This window comes from Malassezia sympodialis, genomic scaffold, assembly GCF_000349305.1.
Source record: "Malassezia sympodialis ATCC 42132 genomic scaffold, msy_sf_11, whole genome shotgun sequence".
NCBI lineage: Eukaryota > Fungi > Basidiomycota > Malasseziomycetes > Malasseziales > Malasseziaceae > Malassezia > Malassezia sympodialis.
In genome coordinates, this window is record NW_017387809.1 from 482,365 (window position 1) to 507,785 (window position 25,421).

At 59.0% G+C, this 25,421-nt stretch overlaps 10 protein-coding genes and 1 pseudogene across 11 annotated transcripts; 5 read left to right on the forward strand and 6 right to left on the reverse strand.

Annotated features, from left to right (window-relative positions):
- Positions 1-1,411: 1,411 nt before the first annotated feature.
- Positions 1,412-3,139, reverse strand: MSY001_2540 (uncharacterized protein; the record flags this gene model as incomplete). The annotated part of the gene is made up of 1 exon (XM_018884402.1): positions 1,412-3,139. The coding sequence occupies one exon, from the start codon at positions 3,137-3,139 to the stop codon at positions 1,412-1,414; it is 1,728 nt and encodes a 575-aa protein (XP_018741065.1).
- A 156-nt stretch (positions 3,140-3,295) lies between these two features.
- MSY001_2541 lies at positions 3,296-5,356 on the forward strand (annotated as a pseudogene). Its single transcript is given in 3 exon segments — positions 3,296-4,441; positions 4,467-4,784; positions 4,793-5,356. Coding segments are annotated over 3 exon segments (2,028 nt in total).
- MSY001_2542 (uncharacterized protein) lies at positions 5,357-6,268 on the reverse strand (the record flags this gene model as incomplete). The annotated part of the gene is made up of 1 exon (XM_018884403.1): positions 5,357-6,268. One exon carries the CDS (start codon positions 6,266-6,268, stop codon positions 5,357-5,359), a length of 912 nt encoding a protein of 303 aa, XP_018741066.1.
- Positions 6,269-6,356: 88 nt separating this feature from the next.
- MSY001_2543 (uncharacterized protein) lies at positions 6,357-10,514 on the forward strand (the record flags this gene model as incomplete). Its single annotated transcript, XM_018884404.1, has 1 exon — positions 6,357-10,514. The coding sequence occupies one exon, from the start codon at positions 6,357-6,359 to the stop codon at positions 10,512-10,514; it is 4,158 nt and encodes a 1,385-aa protein (XP_018741067.1).
- Positions 10,515-10,541: 27 nt separating this feature from the next.
- MSY001_2544 (uncharacterized protein) lies at positions 10,542-12,330 on the reverse strand (the record flags this gene model as incomplete). The annotated part of the gene is made up of 2 exons (XM_018884405.1): positions 10,542-12,254; positions 12,325-12,330. 2 exons carry the CDS (start codon positions 12,328-12,330, stop codon positions 10,542-10,544), a joined length of 1,719 nt encoding a protein of 572 aa, XP_018741068.1.
- Positions 12,331-12,476: 146 nt separating this feature from the next.
- On the forward strand, positions 12,477-13,235 carry MSY001_2545 (uncharacterized protein; the record flags this gene model as incomplete). Its single annotated transcript, XM_018884406.1, has 1 exon — positions 12,477-13,235. One exon carries the CDS (start codon positions 12,477-12,479, stop codon positions 13,233-13,235), a length of 759 nt encoding a protein of 252 aa, XP_018741069.1.
- A 112-nt stretch (positions 13,236-13,347) lies between these two features.
- MSY001_2546 (uncharacterized protein) lies at positions 13,348-13,935 on the reverse strand (the record flags this gene model as incomplete). Its single annotated transcript, XM_018884407.1, has 2 exons — positions 13,348-13,680; positions 13,711-13,935. The coding sequence occupies 2 exons, from the start codon at positions 13,933-13,935 to the stop codon at positions 13,348-13,350; spliced, it is 558 nt and encodes a 185-aa protein (XP_018741070.1).
- Positions 13,936-14,417: 482 nt separating this feature from the next.
- Positions 14,418-15,966, forward strand: MSY001_2547 (uncharacterized protein; the record flags this gene model as incomplete). Its single annotated transcript, XM_018884408.1, has 2 exons — positions 14,418-15,878; positions 15,916-15,966. 2 exons carry the CDS (start codon positions 14,418-14,420, stop codon positions 15,964-15,966), a joined length of 1,512 nt encoding a protein of 503 aa, XP_018741071.1.
- An 89-nt stretch (positions 15,967-16,055) lies between these two features.
- Positions 16,056-17,590, reverse strand: MSY001_2548 (uncharacterized protein; the record flags this gene model as incomplete). The annotated part of the gene is made up of 2 exons (XM_018884410.1): positions 16,056-17,396; positions 17,480-17,590. 2 exons carry the CDS (start codon positions 17,588-17,590, stop codon positions 16,056-16,058), a joined length of 1,452 nt encoding a protein of 483 aa, XP_018741072.1.
- A 1,149-nt stretch (positions 17,591-18,739) lies between these two features.
- MSY001_2549 (uncharacterized protein) lies at positions 18,740-19,667 on the forward strand (the record flags this gene model as incomplete). Its single annotated transcript, XM_018884411.1, has 2 exons — positions 18,740-19,278; positions 19,304-19,667. 2 exons carry the CDS (start codon positions 18,740-18,742, stop codon positions 19,665-19,667), a joined length of 903 nt encoding a protein of 300 aa, XP_018741073.1.
- Positions 19,668-21,336: 1,669 nt separating this feature from the next.
- On the reverse strand, positions 21,337-22,845 carry MSY001_2550 (uncharacterized protein; the record flags this gene model as incomplete). The annotated part of the gene is made up of 2 exons (XM_018884412.1): positions 21,337-22,764; positions 22,822-22,845. The coding sequence occupies 2 exons, from the start codon at positions 22,843-22,845 to the stop codon at positions 21,337-21,339; spliced, it is 1,452 nt and encodes a 483-aa protein (XP_018741074.1).
- Between the last annotated feature and the right edge of the window lie 2,576 nt (positions 22,846-25,421).

Here is a 25,421-nt window from a genome sequence, read left to right on the forward strand (position 1 = left end):
GGTTCTGCCGGCATGCAACAGACGCAGCGTGCGTATGTGGGACTCACGCAGTGTCGTTTGAGAAGGACGGCGACGCGAGGGGCGAGGTGCCTGGGCGAGGTCGTGTGCCGCGCATCCGCCTTAAGCGCCAGGCAGCATCGATGCCGACGCTGCCCGTCATGTACGACGGACCGCTGCCGCCCGCGAATGTGGCCGCGCGCCTGTATTTGTACGACTATGTGGCCTTCCTCGATGATGCCGAGGCACTCTCTGTCCCACCACGGTGCCTGGATGCCGTGCATGCATGGGATGATGCGATTGTATCGGCCATCCTCGTGCGCCTGATCGTGCCTCTGGCGCACCTCGCGACGCTCGAGCATGGGACGCCCACGAGCCGCACGGCCGACACGGTCAAGGCGCTGCGCAAGTATGGCGCGACGGCGCCGGCGTCGTGGGCGGCGGCGCAGGCCCTCGCTGCGCAGTACCCCGTCGCGCCGTGCGAGCTCGAGGAGGTGGACGCGGGGATCGCGCCGTGGAGCGTGCCGCCACCGCGCGACGCGCCCGTGGATCTAGGGCCGCGGCGCACGCGAAGCACGGCGCGCCTCGAGGCGGCGGTGGCCGCGCTGAACGAGAGCGAGGCTATGGACGAGGACGACGGCGTGCTGGTGCGCCGCTCGCGCCGCGCGTCCGAGCGGGCGGCGCGGCAGCACGAGGAAGAGGTGCGCGCGCGCGCGCGCCAGGCCCTGGGGCGGGCGCGTGAGCCGACGCCGGACGATGCCGAGCCACTGCACCTCGAGGCCAAGGTCGCGTGCCTTGTGCAGCTGTGCGATGCGCTGAGTATCACGACGACCAAGAGTGCGCCGTTCGAGTCGCCGCTGCACGCGCTCGTGCAGGCCGTGCTGGACCGTGCTGGCGCCGAAGAGCGCAAGGCGCGGCACCGGACGCAGTCGACGGACGCGGCGTGTGAGGCCGAGATGCGTGCGTGCCAGCGCCGTGCGCCGTCGATGGCGTCGCCCCGGTACGCGGCGTGGAAGCAGGAGGTACGCACATCTTCTTACGCAGAAACAAGCCATGGCGGACGCCCATGCGGCGCAGCGCCTCGCGGCGGCGGTGCAGGAGCACGTGCAGGTGCGGCGCCTGACGCCGCGCTCGGGCCCCTTGGGCCGCGACGCGCAGGGCCACGAGTACTGGCAGCTGCTCCCGGTCGTGCACCCTGGGGAGCTCGGCGCGGCGGTGCCTGGCGTGCACGCGCCCTTCTCTGGGCACTGGTCGCACGCGCTTGTGGTGCGGTGCGCGGGGGAGGACGTGTGGCGCGCGACGACGTCGGCGGACGACGTGGCTGCGCTGGTGCAGTGGCTCGAGGGGCGCGGGCGTGCCGATGCGGCGCTCGTGGCGCGGCTGGCGCATGTGCGGGACTACCTGGCGTGGCTACCTACTGCTCGGGCTTGTTCGCCGGGAACGCCAGCACCTCCTTGATGGTGTGCGAGTCGGTGAGGAACATGACGAGGCGGTCGATGCCGAGGCCCCAGCCGCCGGTCGGCGGGAGACCGTGCTCGAGGGCGTCGAGGAAGACGTGGTCGACGCCCTGCGCCTCGTCGTCGCCGGCCTCCTTCTGGCGCGCCTGCTCCTCGAAGTTCTCGCGCTGCACCCACGGGTCGTTGAGCTCCGTGTACGCGTTGGCGATCTCCTTGGTCGCGACGAACGCCTCGAAGCGCTCGCACAGGCCGGGGATGTCGCGGTGGCGCTTGGCGAGCGGCGACATGATCTGGGGGTGGCCGATAATGAACGACGGGTTGACGCACTGCGACTCGATGAACTCGCCGACGAGCTTGTCGATGAGGCGGTTCGCCGTGCGGGGCTCGCCGCACTCGACGTTGTGCTGCGCGCACAGGTCGCTGAGCCACACGCGCGTCTCCTCGGTGTGCAGCTGGTCGGCCGGGGGGAACTTGACGCTGAGCTGCTTCTCGAGCTCGGGGATCATCTCGAAGCGCTTCCACGGCGTGGAGAAGTCGATCTCCATCGTGCGCCCGCTCGGGTCGTCCTTGCCGTCGGGGTGGTACGTCACCTTGTAGCCGCCGGTGACCGCCTTGACGAGGCCCGAGATCATGCTCTCGGTGATGTCCATGAGGTCGTACATGTCCGCGTACGCCATGTAGAACTCACAGGTGGTGAACTCGGGGTTGTGCGTCTGGTCGATCGACTCGTTGCGGAACACGCGGCCGATCTCGTACACACGGTCGAGGCCACCGACGACGAGCTCCTTGAGGTACAGCTCCGGCGCAATGCGCATGAACAGGTCCATCTTGAGGTCGTTGTGGTGCGTGACGAACGGCTTCGCACTCGCGCCACCGGCGATCTGGTTCATCATCGGCGTCTCGACCTCGAGGAAGCCAAGCGAGTCGAGGTAGCGGCGCACGTACTGGATCGTGCGCGCGCGCGCCACAAACACGTCGCGCACATGGGGGTTCATGATCAGGTCCAGGTAGCGCTTGCGGTAGCGCTGCTCCTGGTCGGTGAAGCCGCCGCCCGACGTCTTCGGCAGCATCTTGAGGTTCGGCGCCAGCAGCTGGATCGCGTGCGGCACGATCGACAGCTCGCCCTTCTTCGTCTTCGCCGGCACGCCCTTGACGCCGACCACGTCGCCACGGCGCAGCAGGTCGTGCACCGCGAAAAAGTCGCCCTCGCGGTGGTCCTGCATCTGCGCCATGATCTGGATCTTGACGCCCTCGCCGTGCAGGTCGTAGAAGCGCAGCTTCTGGCCCGACGCCCGCATGTTGTGCAGGCGGCCCGCCACCGACACGACCTCGTCGAGCTGCGCGCCCGGCTCCACGCGGCGCTGGAAGCGCGCAATAAAGTCGGTCAGGCTCAGCGAGACGTGGAACTTGTGGGGGTACGGGTCCGGCTGCCGGCTCTCGCGCAGCGCCTGGATCGCGCGCCGGCGCATCTCGTAGTACTGGTTCGGCGTGAGCGTCTCCTCCGCCGCGAGCGCCGAGCCCGCCTTGGCGGGCGCCGCGCCCGCCGCCTCCGCCTTCGCCGCCTTCTCGGCGTCCTTTTGCCGCTGCTTCTGGCGGCGCTTGAGCTCGCTCTTGCTCACCATCTCGCCCGTCACAGGGTCCGCAAGCAGGTTCACTGCACCTGCATCAGCCTGGTTCTCGGTCATCTTGGTCGTCCAGCGTCGGTTGGTCGGTACGGTTGCTCGGATCAGGCCACGTCGAGGAAGCACGCCAAGCCGCCGCAGCATACCAAGGCGAAGAAAAAGCCCGCCGCGACCCTTGCCCCCGACGCCGCCGGCCGACCTACTCGGTCCTCCACCAGCATGGAGGCGTGGTTCGCCGACCTCGCACGCTGGGTGCGCCGCCATGAGGCGGCGCTCGCCAGCGACGCGTCGACCACGACGCTGCAGATCGACCTGTCGCACCTGCACTACCTGCTCGTGCGCTGCGAGGGCCTCGGGCGCGACGTCGGGCCGCTCGATCTCGAAGTCGCGCCCCCGCGCCCCGTCGCGCGCCCCGCCGACGAGACGCGCAGCCTGTTCTCGATCCAGGACACACTGCACAGCCTCTCGACGTGGTGGGGGCCGAGCGACGCGCCCGACGACCGCGTGTTCCGCTACCTGCACACGCAGTGCATGCGCGTCCGCCGCCTGCGCCTCACGCCGGCCACGGGCGCGCCGGGCCTCGCGGACTTTCCCGGCGCACACGCCACGCCGCTGCACACGTTCAAGTCGCTGACGCACCTCACGCTCGACGGCGTCCCGCCGGCGGCCGTCGTCGGGTGGGACCGCCTGTGCGTGCAGCTGACGCACCTGACCGCGCTGCACACCGGCGTGCCGGACATGGCCGACGTGTTTGTCGACCTCGTGCGCCGCGACACACGCCGTGACTCGCTCCCTGCGGCGGCGTGGCACGCGCTCCGGCACGTCGCGCTGCCGCACAACGAGCTCACGTTCCTCTCGTCCGACGCCCTCGACGCCCTACCGGCGCTCGCGCACCTCGACGTGAGCCACAACCTGCTCAACGCCGTGCCGCCCGCCCTCGACTCGGCGCCGCATCTCCAGTCGCTCAGCGTCGCGGACAACCTGATCGATAGCGTGCTCGGCATCTACCACACGCTCCCCCACATCCGCGCGCTCGACTTGCGTGGCAACCGCGTGGACAGCCTCTGTGGCGTCGAGCGCCTCGCGCGCCTCGCGCAGCTGGACCTGCGCGACAACCTCGTGGCGGACGTGCGCGAGGTCGGGCGCCTCGCGACGCTGCCGCATCTCTCGCACGTGTGGATCGCCGGCAACCCCGTGCTGCGCGCCGAGCCCGATGCGCGCGTCGCGTGCCTCGCCGAATTTGCGCTCGAGCGCCACGCCGTCGTCCTCGACGACGCCGCGCCGAGCTTCTGGGAGCGCCGGCGCCTTGCCGAGCGCCTCTCGCACCAGGTCCCTGCCGGCGCGTCGCGCGGCGGCGAGCTGTCCGTGCCGGCNGGCACCGCCGACCCAGGCGTACCGCGAGCGCATCGAGCAGCTGCGCTCGCGGCAGGGCGACGACTGGCTGCGCACCGTCGCGCGCAGCGAGCTCGGCGAGGACGCGAGTGCGTTTCCGGTGCATGCCGTCGTGGAGGTCGCGCCGATCGAGTCGTTCCCGTGGCCGGTGCGCTCGTTCGTGCGCGTCGTGTCGCACCCCGTGGGCGCTGCGGCGGTGAGTGCGGCGGCGCTCGGCGGCGGCGCCTTTCTGTGGTGGCGCTTTTTCCGGCGCATCCCGTCCGCCGCGTACATTACGCCCGCCGTGCTGCGCTCGCGGCGCATGCTCGTGGGCCGCGTGACCAGGTACGTACTTACTACTTACGCAGCGTGGGCGACGCGGATGGCTTCCGTCTGTACCACACGCCGGGCCTGCCGCTCCTGCGCTCGTGGTGGCACCGTGTGCCGACGCAGGCGAGCGAGCTGCGGCGCGAGACCATCTCGGTGCGCCTCGCGGGCGCCGACGCCCCTGAGGCCGCGCACTTTGGGCGCGAGGGCCAGCCCTTTGCGGACGAGGCGCGCGCCGAGCTGCGGCGCCTCATCGAGGGCCGCACCGTGTGGCTCGACATGGCGCACATCGACCAGTACCAGCGGCTCGTCGGCGTCCCGTACGTGTGGCGCTGGCCGTACGTGTGGGGCCGCACGAACGTGTCGCTCGCGCTCGTGCGCCGCGGCCTCGCGACCGTGTACCGCAGCGCAGGCGCTGCGTACGGCTCGGCGGGGTGGCTCAGCCGCTGGCTCCTGCATGCCTCGTCCGGCCGCGCGGCGTTTGAGCGCGCCGAGGAACACGCGCGGCGCTGCCGCCTGGGCATGTGGAGCCTGGGCCGGAAGCTCGAGACGCCCGGCGCGTACAAGCACCGCATGCGCTAGCTACTCGACCACGACGCCGTCCAGAAGCTCGTTCTTGTCGTCCATCCCGTGCATGCGCCGGTGCTCGGCGCGTGCCTCGGCGCGGCTCGCCTGCCGCTGGCGCATGCGCTCGAGGACGCGCGTCGCCGACTGGAAGAGGCCCTCCGTCTTGGCGCCGCACGCGAAGCACTTTGGCGTCTTGGCGAAGCGCGTAATCGCGCACTGCGCGCAGAAGTAGTGCCCGCACTTGGTCACGATCGGATCCGTGAACGGCTGGCGGCACAGCAGGCACGCAAACGGAATGTCGTCGTCGTCGTCGCTCTCGACATCTGCGCCAAACGAGCCCGCGCGCGCGTCCGCTGCCTCGCCCACCGCGTTCATCTGCCAGCCGGCGAGGTAGTCGCTGCGGTCGTGCAGGAACTTGCATGTGTCGCCGAACCCACAGTACCCCGTCTCCTTGTAGTCCTTGCACACGTCCGGCTGGTAGTCGACCACGGTCACCGTGCGCACATTTGCTGGCGCCCTGATCGGCCCCTTGGCCTTGAACTTGGCCGACGAGCCGTCGTCACGCGTCTCGGTGAACTTCGCGTAGTTCGCGAGGCCGCGGTACGTGCCGTCCGCCGGCGCGGCCTCGCGGAAGTGCCGCAGCTCATCCTCGACGTCCCATTCGTGCGCACCGCGCGTCGCGTCGTCCTGATTCGCATTCGCGTTCTGCGCCGACCCACTCGCGCGCTCGGTGGCGTGCACGGTGCGCTCGCCAAAGCGGTCCGGCGCGCGCGTCGCCGCCGGCCGGTCGCTCTCCGCCACCCGCGCCCTTTTATCAACGACCGCCGAGCTGCTCTCGTCCGCGCCCGCGTCCAGCTCGCGCCGGCGCACGTCGCGCGCGCCGCCCCGCGCCCGCTTGCGGAACACGATGCGGTCGTCGTCCGCCATGACGGTGTGCTGAGTCAGCTGACCCCGAGTCGCTGGCCGTGCGAGCCTTTTTTTCAGTCGCCCCTGCGCTTTTCCTCGCCCTCCTGTCATGGACTCGACGCCGGTCCCGTGCCTTACTCTTCTTGGCCCGTCGGTTTCCCTCGAAGCCAAGCGGCAGCAGCTGCTCGAGCAGGTGCAGGCCGCTGTCCCCGAGGTCACGCGCGTGGACGGCGTGTTCCTGCATCTCGTGCTCGCGCAGTCGGACGCCGCGTGTGCGGCGCTGCGCGACGGCGCGAGTGCGCCGCGCGCGCGCCTCGATGAGCTGTTCGACTATGGCGACCATGTGGCGCTCGACGGCACCTGCGACGCCGTGCAGGCGGCGCTCAGTGGCGCGTCGGTGCCGGGCAAGGACGTCCTCTTCGTCCTGCCGCGTGCGGGCAACACGACGCCGTGGTCGAGCAAGGCCACGGACATTTCGCACATCTGTGGCATGGACGACACGGTGGCGCGCCTGGAGCGCGGCGTGGCGTACGTGCTGGACGTGCCGGCGCCGCTGAGCGACACCGCGCTCGGCCGCGCCGAGGGCCTCTTGCACGACCGCATGACGCAGACCATCTCGCGCGAGACGCCGCAGACGCGCGCGCGCGCGCTGTTTGGCACGTCCGAGCCAGGCGAGCTGCGCACGATCGAGCTGCTCGCGTCCTCGAGCGACACCGACTGGCAGGCGGCGCACGACCGCCTGGAGGCGGCGAACGCCGAGTTTGGCCTTGCGCTCGCGCCGGACGAGGTCAACTACCTCGTCGATGCGTTTGTGCGCGGGCAGGGCGACGAGGCGCCGCTGCGCCGCAACCCCACGGACGTGGAGCTGTTCATGTTTGCGCAGGTCAACTCGGAGCACTGCCGCCACAAGATCTTCAATGCGACATGGACGATCGATGGCGCGGTGCAGCCGCAGTCGCTCTTCAGCATGATCCGGCACACGCACAAGACGACGCCGCAGCACACGATCAGCGCGTACTCGGACAACGCGGCCGTGCTGGACGGCGCGGACGGCGTGCGCTTCCTGCCGGCGCCCGATGCGCTCGCGCTCGACGACGGCTCGGCGCTCGCGCACGTCTATGTCGGCCGCCGCGAGGCAATGCCGATCCTCGCCAAGGTCGAGACGCACAACCACCCGACGGCCATCTCGCCGTACCCCGGCGCGGCCACCGGCTCCGGCGGTGAGATCCGCGACGAGGGCGCGGTCGGCCGCGGCTCCAAGCCCAAGGCGGGCCTCGCCGGGTTCATGACGTCGAACCTGCACCTCCCCGGCGCGCCGATGCCGTGGGAGGAGGACGTCGGCTACCCGATGCACGTCGCGCGCTCGCTCGAGATCATGCTCGATGCGCCGATCGGGGCGGCCGCGTTCAACAACGAGTTTGGGCGGCCGGCGCTCGCGGGCTTCTGGCGCACGCTGTGCGACAAGGTGCCGACGGAGACGGGCGCGCTGGAGCTGCGCGGCTACCACAAGCCGATCATGCTGGCCGGCGGTCTCGGCAACGTGCGCCCGCCGTACACGTTCAAAGGGACGATCCAGCCGGGCGATGCGCTGCTGGTGATGGGCGGCCCGGGCTACCTGATCGGCCTCGGCGGCGGCACGAGCTCGTCGGTCGCCGGCGGCGGCGCCGAGCGCTCGACGCTCGACTTTGTGAGTGTCTCGCGCGAGAACCCCGAGATGCAGCGCCGGTGCCAGGAGGTGATTGACGCGTGCTGCACGGCGGCCGTCAACCCGATCGAGAGCATCCACGACGTGGGCGCGGGCGGCTTGAGCAATGCGCTGCCCGAGATTGTGCACGACGCCGGCCTCGGCGCGCGCTTCGAGCTGCGCGATGTGCCGCTCGGCAACACGTCACTGAGCCCCCTCGCCATCTGGTGCAACGAGAGCCAGGAGCGCTACGTCCTCGCGGTGCGCCCCGCCAACCTCGACGCGTTCCGCGCGATCGCCGCGCGCGAGCGCTGCCCGATCGCCGTCGTCGGCTACGCGACGGCGGAGCCGCGCCTCGTGCTCACCGACCGCCTGCGCAGCGAGACGTGCATCGACCTGCCCATGTCGACACTGTTCGGCAAGCCCCCCAAGATGGAGCGCAGCGCGACGCACGCCGTGCGCCGCGTGTCGCCGCTGGACGCGCAGCTGCAGGCGTACCTGCCGGACGTGCCGGCCGCGGCGCGCCTCAGCGAGGCGATCGAGCGTGTGCTGCGCCTGCCCAGCGTGGGCTCCAAGTCGTACCTCATCACGATCGGCGACCGCAGCGTCACGGGCCTCGTGGCGCGCGACCAGATGGTCGGGCCGTACCAGGTGCCGGTGGCCGACGTCGCCGTCACACGCACCTCGTACTCGTTCGACGATAGCGCGCCGGGCGAGGCGATGGCGTGCGGCGAGCGCACACCGCTCTCGCTCCTCAGTGGCGCCGCAGCCGCGCGCATGGCCGTCGCGGAGAGTCTGACGAACCTGGCGGCCGCGTACGTCGAGTCGCTCGAGCACGTCAAGCTGAGCGCCAACTGGATGTGCTCCGCGGGCTACGAGCACGACGGTGCCGCGCTGTACGACGCCGTGCAGGCGATTGGCCTCGACCTGTGCCCGAAGCTCGGCCTGTCGATCCCCGTCGGCAAGGACTCGATGTCGATGGGCATGTCGTGGCTCGCCGACGAGGGCGAGCGCCGCACGGTCACGGCGCCGCTCAGCCCGATCCTCACGGCGTTCGCGCCGGTGGTCGATGTGTCGCAGACGTGGACGCCGGAGCTCAAGCGCCTCGATGCGCCGTCCGTGCTCGTGCTCATCGACCTCGCGCGCGGCCAGCAGCGCCTCGGCGGCTCGGCGCTCGCGCAGGTGTTCCGCCAGCTGGGCGACGCGGCGCCGGACGTCGAAGACGCGGCGCTCCTTAAGTCGTTCTTCAACGCCATGTCGATGCTCAAGCAGCTCGCCGCCGGCATGCGCCGCGCCGCGCCGCTCGTGCACGCGTACCATGACCGCTCCGACGGCGGTCTCTTCACCGCGATCGCCGAGATGGCGTTTGCCGGCCGCGTCGGTGTGGACGTGGACGTGTCGCGCCTCGTGCGCACGACGCCGGTGGCCGCCCTGTTCAACGAGGAGCTCGGCGCGGTGCTCCAGGTGCGCGCGTCGGACCTCTCGTCGCTGCACTCGGTGCTCAGCACGGCCGGCGTGCCTGCCGACGCCGTGCATGTCGTCGGCTCGGTGCGCACGGACGAGGCGGTGCGCATCGTGGCGCAGGGCACGGAGCTCTATGCGTCGACGCGCGCCGCGCTGCAGAAGGCGTGGGCATTCACGAGCTTCCACATGCAGGCACTTCGCGACAACCCCGAGTGTGCGCGCCAGGAGTATGCGCTGATTGACGAGCCGGCTGGCGCGACGGCGCTGCGCTACGACCTGACCTACGACCCCGCGAGCACCGCGCTGCCCGACGAGGGCACGATCGAGCGCCCCCTCGCGGCGCAGCCGCGCGTCGCGATCCTGCGCGAGCAGGGTGTGAACGGCCACGTCGAGATGGCGTGGGCCTTCTCGCGCGCTGGCTTCTGCACGGTGGACGTGCACATGTCGGACCTGCTCAGCGGCGCAGTGTCGCTGCAGCCGTTTGTGGGTGTGGCTGCGTGCGGTGGCTTCTCGTACGGCGACGTGCTCGGCTCCGGCCGTGGCTGGGCGCACTCGGTCCTGCTGCACGAGGGCGTGCGCCGCGAGTTCACTGAGTTCTTTGCGCGCGACAAGACGTTTGCGCTGGGCGTGTGCAACGGCTGCCAGATGCTCAGCACGCTCGGCCGCGCGGGCCTCATCGAGGGCGCCGAGCACTGGCCGCGCTTCTCGCCGAACGAGAGCGGCCGCTACGAGGCGCGCTTCTCCGAGGTCGAGATCGGCGAGTCGAACAGCATCTTCTTCCGCGGCATGACCCACAGCCGCCTGCCCGTGGCCGTCGCGCACGCCGAGGGCCGCGCAGCCTTCCGCACGCCCGAGGCTGCCGAGAAGCTTGCTGCGCAGGGCGGCGTGGCTCTGCGCTACGCCGACGGTCGCTACCCCCTGAACCCCAACGGCTCGACCGCCAATGTCGCGGGCGTCTCGGCCGCCAGCGGCCGCGTGCTCATCCTCATGCCGCACCCCGAGCGCTGCGTCGCGACGCCATCGCTCAGCTGGGCCCCCGAGCGCGCGGCCCTCGCGTGGGGCGGCCGCAGCCCGTGGTTCCGCCTGTTCGAGAATGCGTACGCGTTCGTCTCGTCGTAGCCCATCTATCATACAAGCAGGTGGCCCTCAGCTGGCCGCGGCGCTCGGCGTGCCGGCCCCTGCTGCACCGACGGCCTGCAGGTAGCCCTTGTCACGGAAAAAGTCGTACACATGCGCGAGCTTGCGCGGATCGATCGCACATAGCTGCTCGCAGTGCTGCAGCGTGAGCGCCCGGTGGTGCGCATAGCTGTACGTGAGCAGCGCCGCTTTTAGCACGAGGAAGGGCTGCGGTAGAATGTGCAGCGCCGAGCACAGCTGCTGTTCGTCCCGCGTGAGCAGCTGGATCGACGGCGCACTCGCAAATGCAAACTCCTCGTCCGGGCCCTTGTCCGCCACGGATTGGCTGCGCTCGCGGTGCCGCGAGCGGCCCGAGGACGACGCCGCATGCAGCGACAGGTGCCCCTCGGCGGCCTCTAGCTGCCGCTTGGTGCGCTCCGCCAGCTCGCGGTCGTAGCGCGCGGCCTCGGCAAACGTCGTGATGCCCATGCGCCGGTACTGCTGCAGCTGGCGGATCGTCTTTTTCAGTGCCTCCTCGTAGCACAGGTTATGGAAGAGCTCTTCAAAGTCCGCGGCGGTCTGCAGCGTCGCAAAGTGCTTGATCCGAGCGAGCAGGTCGCGCTCCTCCTTGGGTCGGCGGCGCTCCGACGCCACGAGGCGGCGGTAGTCGATGATGTTGCGCTCGAGCAGGAACCGCTTTTTGGAGGCACGCCGATCGAGGTGGTCGTTGTAAATGTCCAGCACAGCGAGCTTCAGCTCCAGGTCGGCCGGGTCCTCGTCCCAGTCGGGCGCGCGGTCGTCCGTCGCCTCGTCCGCCTTGGCCTCTTCCTTCTCCGCAGGCGGCGCCGCCTCGTCAACAGCCATCGGCTGTCCCTCGAGCGCGTCCGCAAACGTCTCGTCCTCCGGCTCGTCAGGCGGTGTGGCGACGTGCTTCGGACCGCCGCGCTGGCTGCTCTCCATGCGCGGCTTGCCTTGCGTCGCGCCCGTGCCGAGTGCCTCCAGCTCTGTCGGAAGCCGATCGCCTCCAAACGAGTACACCTTCCCAAACTCCATGTCCTTGATCGGCTGCTCCGCGTCCTGCTCATACTCGTGGTCAAACTCCAGGCGACCGGGCATAAAACCAGCCAGCTCACTGTGCGTCGTGGGGCCGGAAACCAGCGGCTTACCGGGCTTCGGCACCACAAACGCCGCCTGCGCCGCCCGCAGGCGCTCGATGCGCTCGCGCCGCTCGCGCTGGAACGTGTCGGCGCTCTTGTCTGTCGTAAAGTCGGGATCGGGGCCGACGACAGGCAGGCGCTCCTCGCCTTGGAACGACGGACTGCGTGGATGCGCAGCGCGCCATTCGTCGACGGCGCGCTGCGCACGCTCGTCACCGGAAGGCACGCCATTCCGGCCTTCGATGTACACGTCGATAAAGTGCTGCTCGACTTCCTCCTTCCCACGGTTGCCGATATGGTCGGCAATATCCATCCAGTTGCCGACACCGTATATCTGGCACCCGTCAATGAGCAAAAGCTCCTCGTCGACGCCCCAGTCAGGACAAAAGATGGGCGTGCAGTGCTGCTCAATCACACGGTAGTCATGCCACGCTTTGTGCTGCCCGATCTCGGAGCCCGTGCAAAAGCAGGTGCCACATAAATCAAAGTCCTTGCAGCCTCCCGCACAGCGGATGCGCACCGTCAGCGTGATGTCGGCGCCGCATACGTCGCAATGGTATCGCACGCCAGGCTCGGCCACAGCTGCCTGTAAGTACTCACAGCGTACCCGAACGCTCCTGGTTCGACTGCGAAGGCCGCGGCTTCCTGTGGCTCACCGTCATGGGAAGTGGCGCGTCTCCAGACGAGTCAGCTCCGTGTCTCTGCGCGTGCGTCGCCTACGATCGCCTCGACGCCTGCTGGACGATTCGTGTCACGTGGTTCCACGTGGTTGTCGCCACCGTCCTCAACGGCTTGCGCGTGCACTACGATGCTGCCCTCGCGAGAGTATGGCACGGAGCAGGACAAGGTCAATTGCTCCTTCTATTTCAAGATTGGCGCATGCAGACATGGTGACAGGTGTTCTCGTCGTCATGTAGAGCCAACACGTTCCCGCACGATCCTTTTGTCCAACGTATACCAGAATCCCAGGCACCTCGATGCCGAGTGCCGCCTGTCGGACGAGGAACTGCAGCGCGAATTTGACGAGTTCTTTACTGATTTCTTCATGGGTCTCAGCAAGTACGGGGACCTTGTCGAAATGCATGTGTGTGACAATGTAGGCGACCATTTGATCGGCAATGTCTACGCACGCTACGAGACGGAAGAGGATGCAGAGCGCGCCGTCGAGGGCCTCAACACACGCTGGTACAACCAGCGTCCCCTGTTCGCCGAACTCTCTCCCGTGAGTGATTTCCGGGAAGCCTGCTGCCGTCAGAACGAGACAAATGAGTGCAACCGCGGCGGCCAGTGCAACTTTATGCACCTGCGATACGCCACGCCCGAGCTCGTACGCTCACTGTACCAGCAACTGGCCGTGGAGAACCGCGAGCGCCGGCGCGAACGCATGGCTAAAGCCGATTTTCTCCGCCTTGGCTGGAAGGATCGCCTCGCGCGCATCGAGGCTGAGGCACGCCAGCACGGCGAGACCGCGCCTCCCTCATACGATCGCGACTGGCGACGTGGTCCCAGTGGCGGCGACTGGCGCGCCGAACCTCCCAGGGCGGATCCCGAGAGTATTGCTTCATAGATACCACACTACCTACAGCATGACTCCGTGGATGCCGGGGCCACGAGATCGACGCGCTCATCACGCCTAGTTTCGTGCCGATGCGCTTTGAGCTGCTCCAAAATACACTGAGCTACCGACTCAAACACGACCGACACATTCTTTGGTGAGCCCATGAGACATACCTGCCCTGTCTTAGCGCTGGTTTCGAAAAACAACATTCTGGCGTGAGTGCCGAATGAACGTACCGATGCTCCTTCGCCAGTGCAGCTCCTTCCTCAGTCGATACGGATCTCTCCATGCTTGGGAGATCGGCCATATTACCGACCAAGGCAATGATCGCATGTTCATCGGCTTGCTCCTGCACATCCCGTAGCCACAACAGGACATGCTCAAATGTCTCACGCTCCGTTACGTCATACACGATCAGGCAGCCCGCTGCACCTTTGTAATACGACCTTGTAATCTAGATTGTCAGTCATATAGTGGGACCTACACTCCGAAATTGTTCGCTCCCTGCCGTATCCCATATTTGCAATTTTAATCGCTCTCCCTCGGGTAACGTAACTATTTGTGATCCGAACTCAATGCCGATGGTCGTCTCTGAGTCGACCAGGAAGCGATTCTCCGTCAGGCGCACGAGTAAAGACGATTTCCCCACAGATGCATCGCCTATGATTATAAATTTGAGGATATAGTCCCACGCAAGGCGATGAGCCATGGTAGTCGATCTCACCTCCACGGTGGAGGCTGGACATCATAGACGTCAGGGGCCGTCAGCAGCTCCCCCTCGATGTTTGCCCTCGTTGCGCCACGGAACACCCCACTGCAGTGACGCAACTACCTGCTCTAGCGCGATGCATGTCTCAACCCCGTGGCATCTACCACCGTGCTACGTGGCCAATGAATGAGTGGGTTATTCGCAATTAAATATCCCCACATTAGGACGGTACGGGACCGCAGCAAGCACTCCTAAATCCTGCGCTCTGAGTGGCTGTATCTATGTTACTGCATCCAAAATGCTCGCAACTCAAAATTTACCCCGCATTCCACAGCCAGCCAGGGATAAGCATAGGGCGGACCTTGAATATTTTTCTACACGATATCTCTATTTTCAGAAGCCGTTGGGGAGGAGAGATCGCATAAAAGGCAAGCTCATGCTAGTTTCTCTATTCCTTGTATTGCGAGGTCAATTTGCCCCTCATGAAACTCGGAGACCCTACGCATGGCCTCTTCCATTTGCCCGATGAGAAAGAGCGCATCCGCATGCGCGGGGGCGCTCCATTGAATCCTATTAAGATTTTTGCTATGCTTTCCACAATGGAATGGATCCGCATATTCGTTGGAATCTTTGCCTGGATTATGGATTCTTACGATTTCTTCTCTGTATCTATGAGCGTGAAGAACATCCGTAACACATTCAATATTCACGTTGGCTACGACAAATACACAGACAGCCAAATCACATATGCCATCATGCTTACTCTGATTTTGCGTTCGTTTGGCGCTTTGGCATTTGGTGTTATCTCCGACCGACTTGGTCGTCGGTGGGTACTGGCCGTGAACTTATTTATTGTGGGAGCACTGTCCCTGAGCACTGCCTACTGCACGACTCTCAGCTCATTCCTGGGGGTCCGTTGCGTCTTCGGCATTGCCATGGGTGGTATTTGGGGTTTAGCGAACGCAACTGTCATGGAAGATCTGAATCCGGCTGCTCGTGGACTCATATCTGGCATTTTCCAACAGGGGTATGCTATGGGCTATCTGATTGCGGCGGGTGTGAACCTAGGTTGGGTCAACAAACACACCCGTTTGGACGGCACGAGACCCTGGGAGTACCTTTTCTATTTAGGTACAGGTCTTTCTTTTGCTGCGGGAATTTGCCGTGCCATTCTTCCTGAAGGTGCCAACTACCAAGAGCAACGGCGCATCCGCAAACTCAAGCCATCGTCGAAAAACCCTCTGCGTGCCTTTTTCAAAGATGTGGGGCATATGCTCGCAAAGTACTGGGCCGAATGTATCTTTAGTATTCTTTTGATGATTGGCTTCAACTTCTTCAGTCACTCTTCCCAGGACCTTTATCCCACCATGATCGAGAACGTCAAGGGTCGGTCGTCGGATGATGCATCCTCACTAACAATGATCTCAAACGCGGGTGCTATTGCTGGTGGTATCCTTGCTGGCTATGTGTCCCAATATACCGGTCGCCGTATTGCCATGATTTGCTTCATTATCCTTGCCGGTGCTGTCGTACCTGCATGGATTCTACCCAACTCATTCAGTGGCTTAGCCGCCGGCGCTTTTTTTGTGCAGTTTGGTGTCCAAGGAGCATGGGGTGTAGTTCCAATCTACCTTTCGGAACTCTCTCCTCCCAACTTCCGTGCTACATTTCCTGGTCTTGCTTACCAGCTTGGTAACATGGCAAGTTCTGCTTCAGCCACCATTGAGTCCACAGGTGGAAGTAACATCAAGACGCAGGACCCTAATGATCCTTCGAAGATGATTGATGATTCTGCCACAGTCAGTGCAATTCTTCTTGGTTGTGTGGCAGCCTATCTTCTTGTCATTATTATCTTTGGTTTAGAGCCAAAACAGGGACGAGACTTTGCTGCTTCTGACGAATTGGAACCTTCCACCGCCAAGGACGAGGAGGATATTATCCATGTTGATTTTGCGCGGAGTAAGAGTGACACACAATCAGCTGTGGAAGATTCAGAGAAAGTCTCATATAACACCACTTAATGAGTTCTGAACCTTGTCACCTAGGTTTATATGTTTGTAATTGTTTCATTGTTCGTCAACGACATTTATGTAAATACTCTCTCCAGATCTATAGCATATCTAAGAAACTGGGGAAGCCTCTGCTGGTTCTCCCTCATCATCGGTGAATTCTTCCTCGGGAGCAACGCCGCCATGAACGCCATTCAAACCCTGACGCTTGGCCCAATGCCAACCATCAGAGTACGGCTCAATTTTTACTGGAAGCAGCAGGGTATAATATTTATGCGCCATCCCAGGCCCGACATTGAAAAAGACTTGAAAATTGCGAAGCCATCCCAGAGAATACATATTGACAAAGGTCTGATGTGAGTCTCCCGTATTTACCTCGTTCCGTTTTTTTGCACTGCGAGCATAGTGGGCTTCGATCAGTATATATATATACGCACCATTATCTTGGTTTTCAACCGAAGTTTCTCCACGGGCAATCATACGCAAATGCCACATCGCGAACACAATGACGGCCAAGCCCATGACAAGCGCCTTTGCCCAAATAGCCAAATACAAAATGCGATGCACGAGCATCGAGGACCAGGTCTTTGGGTGACGAAACGCTTGGTACGCAAGACCCCAGCCCATGTAGGAGAAGATCATCGTGCCAAGGCCAAACCAAAGCATAAACAAAATAAAATAGCGCTCATTCCCTAGGCCTACGCATTGGTTGATCCAAGGGCAATGATGATCATATTTTAACACACATGTCTTGCAGGTACGACAATGATGCGAGCGCTCCGGTTTGGGAGGAAGAACAATTTGATGAGCTTCCTCTGGTCCCAACCATGCACTGATCTCTGCTTGACCTTCGTCGTCGATATTATCAAAGAGACCTTGAGGGGCTGAAATATCTTCAGAGTGATTATATGAGTTTTGCTTAGCTCGCTCCTGTCGAGCTCGCAAAAAGTGTTCCCGACGGTTAGTCTTCTCACGCAGGCGAAGATCCGGGGGAAGAAGCGCCAAGGCTGTTTCCATCGTAATTGGCAAGCATTTTTTGCAAAATCGATATCGAGCCGTCAAATCCTGTTCGATGGTAGCCGGAAAGTTTTCGACAGCACCGCAATCTTTCATGAAAGGGCTCCCCGTATTACAGGGAGTCAGGTTGGCCGCTGCCGCTACCTGCTGGTAGTGCAAGCGCCACCATAGTGAGCTTCCTGGGCCCAAACGCTTCTCCGGATGAGATTTTGAAAGTCCATCCATAACTGTACCAGGAGGTATTGTGCAAACCATATAATAAGACCAAATCATCATGAGAGCAATGTACAAAAAGCAGATTGTCGAAGCAATGCACTGCATCATGCTTGCTGGCTCTTGCATGACACTTGTCCCAAGAGCACCCGGGAGAGCCAAGAGGATATGAATGGGTGATTTCGTATGTGCTAGATTCTGCAGCGCTTCAGGAATCACCATCTGGGATGGGAAAATACACACAACTACTCGTTAGTGGCATGCGACACTTAAAACATACAAAAAATCCACATCCCCGTTCCAACTAGCACCACGTAGATGGTGACAAAAAGCGGCCCGACATGCCCTACTAATGCCTCACCTGCTCGCTCAACGCGAACAAATCCCTGCCTCACGGCAGCCGAAATGGCCCACATTAGGCTAGTCGGGTTTGAGGCAAGAGGACACAATGACAGCCTCGCCTTCGTTGGCTCGTGAGTGTCTGCGCCTGTGGAGATCATCGGCCGAGCAATCGTCCACGTTCGAATAGATCCTAGCACCTTCATTCACCATCATGAGCGGAATGATAGAGCTCTACGACCGCGTCCAGGTATGTACAGAGATCCATGAGCTAATATGAATAGAGAGAGTTCATTGAATGGCCTGTGTGGGAGCCTTCTATTCCTCCGAAATTTTTCCCTCAAATTGCAGTCGTTACACTTGCTCTTGCTTTTCTAATGGCTTTCTATTTTACAACGTACGTTCGATTTGGCTGGTACATTAACCATGTATAGTCTTCCGCGGGCCGGAAGCAGTATTAAAGAGCCTATTGTGGCCGTTGCTGGTAGTTTGCTGGCGGGCATTGGGGTCGTTGCTTTGTTCAACTCCGTGGGTATCTACCTGTAGAGCTTTTCCTATACATATTTGCGTCGAAACTTTTCACCTCTATTCTAAGAGAAGCCCGTCGAGAATACCCTTTTACTGAGCAATAGTGTTGTTATAGGAGCACCAGTGACGGGCTGGGTCCATAGGCGTGTGGAGGATCCTTGGCCGACCTGCAATTTCCATGGCACCTACGAGTGCTTGTGAACAGGAAGAAGCTATTCCGTTTACTATACAGGGCCTTCAAGATGAATGCAGCAAAATTGAAAAAGACATAAAGTACTCCGTATGTCTTGATAGTGGAAGGATCAACAAACTTCAAGACAGGTTTGCCAAACTACCTACAAAATACCAAGCTTCAGAGCAAGCATGCCTTGATCGTGCTGCAGATTTAGCCTGGGCTGTTCGCTCACGAGAAACACAGCGTCAAAATGAGGAAGTGTTACCAAGTGTACCTCCAGCTTTCCATTTTGATGGGTTCGTTTTCTTGTCTAACGTCATAGCTACGATCATATCAGCTTATACGCGGAACCGATTCCGCTGCGCGACCAGAATGCATTTGAGGGCAAGGTATGTAACTTGAACTTATTTAGCCTCAAAAAATGTTTTCCACGGCTCAAGCGCAGTCGATACCAAGTTCTAGCCATATCTTTATTCTCGAGATCTCCATATATATGAGACGCCATTTACCAATTACCAGAAGAATGCGTGGTTTGGACGGATCGGAAACCGACCAGCTCCATAACACCCCATCTGTGTTTGATATTGATGGTGACCTTGAACTTGTCCAGAAACTTGAATGTTCCTCTGATCAAACACTCAAAGAGCTCACTGACGAGTTTGCCTGTCGCAATGCTGATATACCCGAAGCTATTGACCACAACCCTAACGCATGCGGTTCTGTTACTCATTGGACTAGCGCCGACGACGCAGGCTTTACAGGATCAACTTCCTATACCAAGTACACACCGAATCCTCTTGCGACTGACAAATGCATTCTTATTGACGGTTGCCTCTACGGAACAGTAGAGCCTTCCGAAACAACTCCTGGGGTGCCTAGCTATGTGAAAGCCTTGTTAAGTCATACTTTCCCTTCTGATTCGCCTCTATGTCATGTGAAGTATGGAGGTGCTACTTTGGAAACCGTCAGATTATCATCTCTCTCTAATCTAGCTTTGCACCGGCCATATTGGCTACTTCATGTGGGTGACTGCGAACACATTTGGACCATTGATGCCATTCGGTGCGTCGAAATGCAGCTAATGCAGCCTTTTATCGTCGAATGAACTACTAGAGTCTTTTCCACGCACAGTGTATTTACAACGCTGGATGCTCACTTCACTCGCGCGCCAATACATTGTTCCCAAAAAATTGGTTACCCGGGGTGATAAAGCAGGCGTGCCTTGTGATGTTTGTGACGGTATGAGGGATGCTGTGGTTGCTGTAATGGGCGGCGATGAAGCTTTTTGTTCAAACGGGGACCGAGTTAAACTCAAAGGATGGGGTCAGATTGTTACACCCTGTTGTTCCGCCTGTTTCCGTTCTGCAACAGGGAGTGAAGTTAGTGCCATGCTCGGAAACACAGCTCCCACGGGTGGAAAATGGACCGTGATGCCCCTTCATGGCAGCTAGACAAAAATCGGGACGGTATCAATTAGGCATCATAACTGTACATCCAGGTAGAATCAGATAGTATCCATATACTTCTGTTCAACGACTCAAGCTTGTGAAAGATCGTTCGGTGTCTCGCTGCCTGATCCAGGTACCTCCACATCGACACAGTTCTTTCGGTTCAACGACGCACGGCGAATGCGTACTGTGCCACGAAGTAGGGTAAAGGTGGTTTATCTGGCTCTTCAGAGGCGTAATCATAATACTAATACATTGACGTCTAAAGAGTCTTTGGACGATGCTTTGCGCCGTGCTACTCACTTGAAATGCTCGCATCCACCTTCTCCAGCTTTGCGTCCCATGACTACCACCATTGATCAGAGGTGCGCTGTTTGGCTAGATCTCTTATCTGCATTTGCAAAAAATGGTATGATTGCAGAATCCATGGCTACTTTGGATGATATTCGTGCATGTCATGTACCTTTTAATGTAAAGATGCTTGACTTCACACTTGAAGCTGCTGTGAAAGCCAACAATGTTGCCCGTATTAACGAGGTCTTGCAGCGGTACATGAGTCTCCCTAAAGGGAACAGCAGAAAACCTTTAGCATCAGGTATTCTCCCGCATGATTTCGTCTGTCACTGGTCTCCCGCCACTGTATCTCATTTACTACAACATTGTGCCCGTACTCAAAACCTTGAGTACATGGTTATACTTGTGATGACTGCCGGCGCCTACGGTATTCATTTGACAGATAAATCACTCTCATTTATTGTCCAATGTTGCTCAGATGCAAGGGAGCCTCGTCTTGCTTGGGATCTTATACAGCAAGTGGATCAAATACGAAAGCTTCCAGCCTTTATATGGATGCGTGTTTTGCGGGTATGTGCTCAGCATGATTTTGGCCCTGCACTTTCTCAAGCATGGCATCGCAGTGTTGTTGAGGGTAAACTGGAGCTGGATCATGGGCTCGTTGCACAAGTGCTCTTGACAGCTTCTCGAGCGGGTCTCGATGGGCTTGTGGACAAGGTTTTGCAATGTATTAAGGAACCTGATGAAATGATTCTTGTTCCAGCGATGGATGCCTATATTGAAGCATCTCGATATAATGATGTATTTGATGTTCTTTCCCGAATGAACGAATTGCAAATACCACCTCAGCCTGCTATTTTGGCTCATTTAACGTTAATGGTCTCATCGGACAATGATACTCTACAGTCAGCTTGCAGTGCTTTGTTGCGACATAACAAACCAGTCTGTTCGGAGGTGTGGAATGCACTCATATATGCTACTGCTCACAGAAAAGATGTGCGCATGTCGGAAAAATTGGTTCAATTGATGCCCACTCCTACATTAGACACCTACCAAGCTTGGCTCTTGTGTTGCGTAAATGCTCGGGATGTGGATGCTGGAAAAAAAGCTTGGTCTGCACTTCAACAAGAAACCATTTCAGCCTCCTCTATATGTTACGAGAGGATGATTCGATTGCATTTGACTGAGCCCACTTACGAGGAAGCATTCAGACTTTTAGAGGAAGCCAAACATCTTCACTTAGTCCCAACAAGGCGCACTTACGCCTCTATGATATGGACATGCTTGCAATGCAACGACGAGCGCTGGTGCATGCTCCTAAAAGAAATGCGAGAAGCGAATTATGAACCTGGTGAACGTTTGCGTGAGATATTAAACATTAACACGACGACAGCCACGCCCGCCGCGTAATAGGCTCGAGGCTTTCTACTAAAACAGGTGTTGGACGTGTAAACGGTCTTGACGTAATTGCTAGGTCTAAAGGTTGGACACGCTGTGACGGCTTTAGCTCCCGTGTGTCCATTCTCATCTCGTCAATTTTGTTTTTCTCGACATTCACACGTGAAGCTTTTTCCATACGCTCCACGATGTCAATGGCTCTGTCGTGCTCTCTTTGCAACGAAGCTGATCTTGAAAGCATACTTGAACTTGGCACAGACGATGCCAGTAAAGATCGATTGTCATCGGGAGATTGTTTCGACTTCAAGATTGTTGTTGCTTGAGGAATCCCATATACATGGTTTATTGACGTGCTCCTGCGGTCTTTGTGCGAAAAAGAGATAGATCCATGCACCAAGTCCACAACTGTATGCTTAGATAACTCCGAGCTGCTCATCATCTGTAAAGTGCTCCGAACCATACACTTTTGCCGTGCACACAACTCAATAGGTCCATCATGAGGTGACTGCAATGACTGGACAATGTTCCAGCCCTGGCCTCTTATCAAATCCATCTGGTTTTGAAAGATCCGTTCATTAAAATGTATATCTTGGCTGAAGATCTGCCGCAGACCTTCGATTGTACCAACCCACCAAACAGGATCTGTAAGTTTCGGCAGGAATAGCTGACGCGTTTCCTGGCTAAATGGTTGCCCAATTAATCCCGCGGGTAGAAAGAGCCAACCGTAAGGGTAGTCCCTTAGACCTTGTGGATGCTGATGAGGGAATGAAAGACTGTTATCGATTGCTCCAATCTTGATTCTTCTTTCTCCCGGAGCTGGTGCAGGATTATAATGGATCATGAAGTTATCGAGGCCGCGATCCGTGTTCCTCATTAGAATATCCAAAAGTATGAGCTTTTCAAGTTCAAGCCGAAGGTCATGGAATGTTTCTTCAGTCCATTGAAATGTGGATTCAGGGAATCTCATTTCAGAACGTGGATAAACTCCATTGCCAATATTATTCTGAATTGGATTGGCTTCCTCATCGAGTGGTTCGTCGCTACCATAAGGGCCAGGACCATATCGGCACAAGAACAGTCTTTTTAATGCAATGAAGAACAGACGTAGACGAGCGCCCTGCTTTCGACGACTAAGGCGATGGGCTTTCTGCTCCTCGGTAAGATCCCGTTCCATCAAATCTTTAGGTCGACCTGGAAGAGTATGCCGCTGGAAGAATTTGCTTGCATTTTCATATCCAACAAGAAACTGTTGAAGTGAGCCTACTTTAATAGGCAAAGGTTTTCCGAAGCGCTCCCAGTTCTTGCGGACTTTATACGGGTAATGAAATGAAGTGCTGACCAGTCCAACTAAGCGAGTCTTGGGAACCAAGTTCAGGCCTAGTCGGTCGTCTAAAAACGAAGCTCCCACCTCAGAAAGATAGGAAAAATTTGGAATTAAGCTCACGATTAGCCGTCATCAACGTACCACGGTCTGCCCATAGCCCACCATAGGTACTTGCGTAAAAATTTACGTTTAGGGCTAAGTCAGAACAGATAGGCGTACTTCAAATTCCCATAAGGTTCTTCATCCATCGGCTTAAAGACACCCACAACGTGTGGCTCATTTACCTGTTCGTAAACAAAGTACGAGCCACTCGTGCCAACAGAAATCATGCGCGGGTTTGTGCCAGAGCATATAGCATTTCTTACGCGAACCACTAAGTCAAAGAAGTCTGAATCGTCCGTCTTCAATAAGCGTAGTCACACATACATCCTGAGTAGAGGAAGCGTACACGCTTCGGCCTTCTGTGCTTGGCTCGAACACACTGAGTAAATACCGTGCCGGCGCAAAGCGACGGGCATAGTCATGAACCTTGAATTCATGTCGGAGGACAAATGCAGGGTCAGAGCTTTGCTGCGATGTAGCTACAGATGACAGCAAAGGTGTATTTTCGTCCACACCTCCCGCATGTTGCGGTGCCATAGCGGGAGACGGGCACGTCGGTTTCCTATAACCGTGCACGACCACGTGCGGGCGACCTGCATATCGCACTTGCGCGTCCTCCACAGAGAGGGTGATTCCCCTATGGAACCCACAGCGCTATTTCAGCCCCCTATTGAATACAAGGATGAGTATAATATACTGTATACCCACGCGAATCCACTTCAGTCTTATTACACACCGCATACTGACCCGTTGGATGAACGTGTAGTGCGTCAATATTCTTTGCAAGATCAGAGACGCCTGCATATTCGACGCACATTCGACCTATTGCAACTAATGCTTCTTCGTCATGATATGGATCGCGCAGGTCGTTGCCTAAACATTCTATTGAAATCGCAGGAGTGGAGACCCTTGGAATTATGGAAATGGGGGCTTCAAGTAATAACGCTGTCTGATGGAGAGGACGACTTAGCCTTGCAGTACCTCCAACGCATTTCACGTACGCGCCCTGTTCTCCGGCCATTCACGCTACCATTTCTTATTAGAGAATGGATAGTGAATGGCAATTATCAAAAAGCTCATGAAGAACTTACTAATGTTATCACTTCATACCCTCATCGTCAAAATCCTCAACTGCATACATATTTGGGGCTGCTGACTCTGTATGCGGCATCCGCTCACGCCAGTTTTCCAGAAAAAAATGATTCTCCTTCTCCTTTGGTTCCTGCTTCTATCCCAGCTGATTTTCCTGTACAGGCACTTCAAACAGCTAGAGTTCATTTTGAAAATGCGATAAAAATGGCACCTAAATATCATCAAAGCCGCAATCATGTCATCCACTACAGGGCTATACGGCATAACCGTCGCTTAAGACGGTTAAAGTCCAAGGCGAAATCTCATCGGCATAGGTTGTGGAATCAATTGAAACATGCTGGTTGGATGTTTAGAGAAGCAAGCCCCGAATCGGCCGCATTATTCCAACTCCCTCCAGTCTCTTCCGATGACTCACCTCTCGATGAGCCTTTACGGGCACCTCCAGAAACATCGACACTTCCGCCAAGTGATTTCTATGGGCTGGCTTCTGACTTCAATGATGGATCAGATTTACACTCAGAATCAGATTCTTGTGACAGTTTTTCAGCTCCTGATGATGCTTTTACTGAGGGTCCTGCGCCACCACCAAGCGTCCCTTCGGATTACCCCACAAGCCCCACACGCGAGAACTCGGACGTTGAAGCTGAGTCCTTAGAAGAAGGAGTGCATGCTCCCTCAATTACTGTATCCATACCTGCAGTAACTTGGTCTGTACATGTTGCCCAGATCTATCTCCATATGGTACGTTGTATCCGGTTTGACATCAGTTAGAAATCCATTCCAATCGCCGGAGGCATGAACCCGCGAACTCGCGTAGACTGTAAGTAGCTTGCATGATGTGTAAAGACCCTGACGTGACCTCGACTTAATTGCCACGTGATGATTCTCTATGCGCCATTAGCGCTCTAGTAACGCCTCAACCATCTCTCATCTGCCAGCGAAGATGGATTCAAAAGAGGGGTACGTGCATTACAAGGATGCCGCATTAGTGGCATCAGCAGATACTAACATTCTGTGCAGGTCTGACCTAGGCGTGTCTGCGCCCGTTTCAACGGCCCCTACTGAAGCAGAGCCCAAGTCTGCTGCCGAATTGTCGGATGCTGGCTCAACTCCAATCCTAGGCTGGTCCTCTCATGTGGGGATTGCTACTGACAGGAATTGTCGCTGGAGGCGTACTATGGAGGATGCACATGATTTCCAGCACGACTTCAACAATGTGCCCGGTCAGGGCTACTTTGCGATTTTTGACGGGCATGCTGGGAAGTTTGCCGCTGAATGGTGCAGGGATAACATGAGCGAAATTCTTTCTGAAGAACTTAAGACAAGCCCAGATATGGATGTACGTGAGGTCATGAAGAATGTATTCCTAAAAGCTGATGACCAATTGGAAACTGAATCTGCTAAAGCCGGCGTGCGTAGTGGCTGCACGGCTGTTATGAGTTTTATCCGCTCTGAAACCTGTGACTCAGGTGATTCCTCCCAAAAACGTGTGTTATATACCGCGAATGTTGGTGACGCTCGAACGGTTCTGTGCCGTGGCGGAAAAG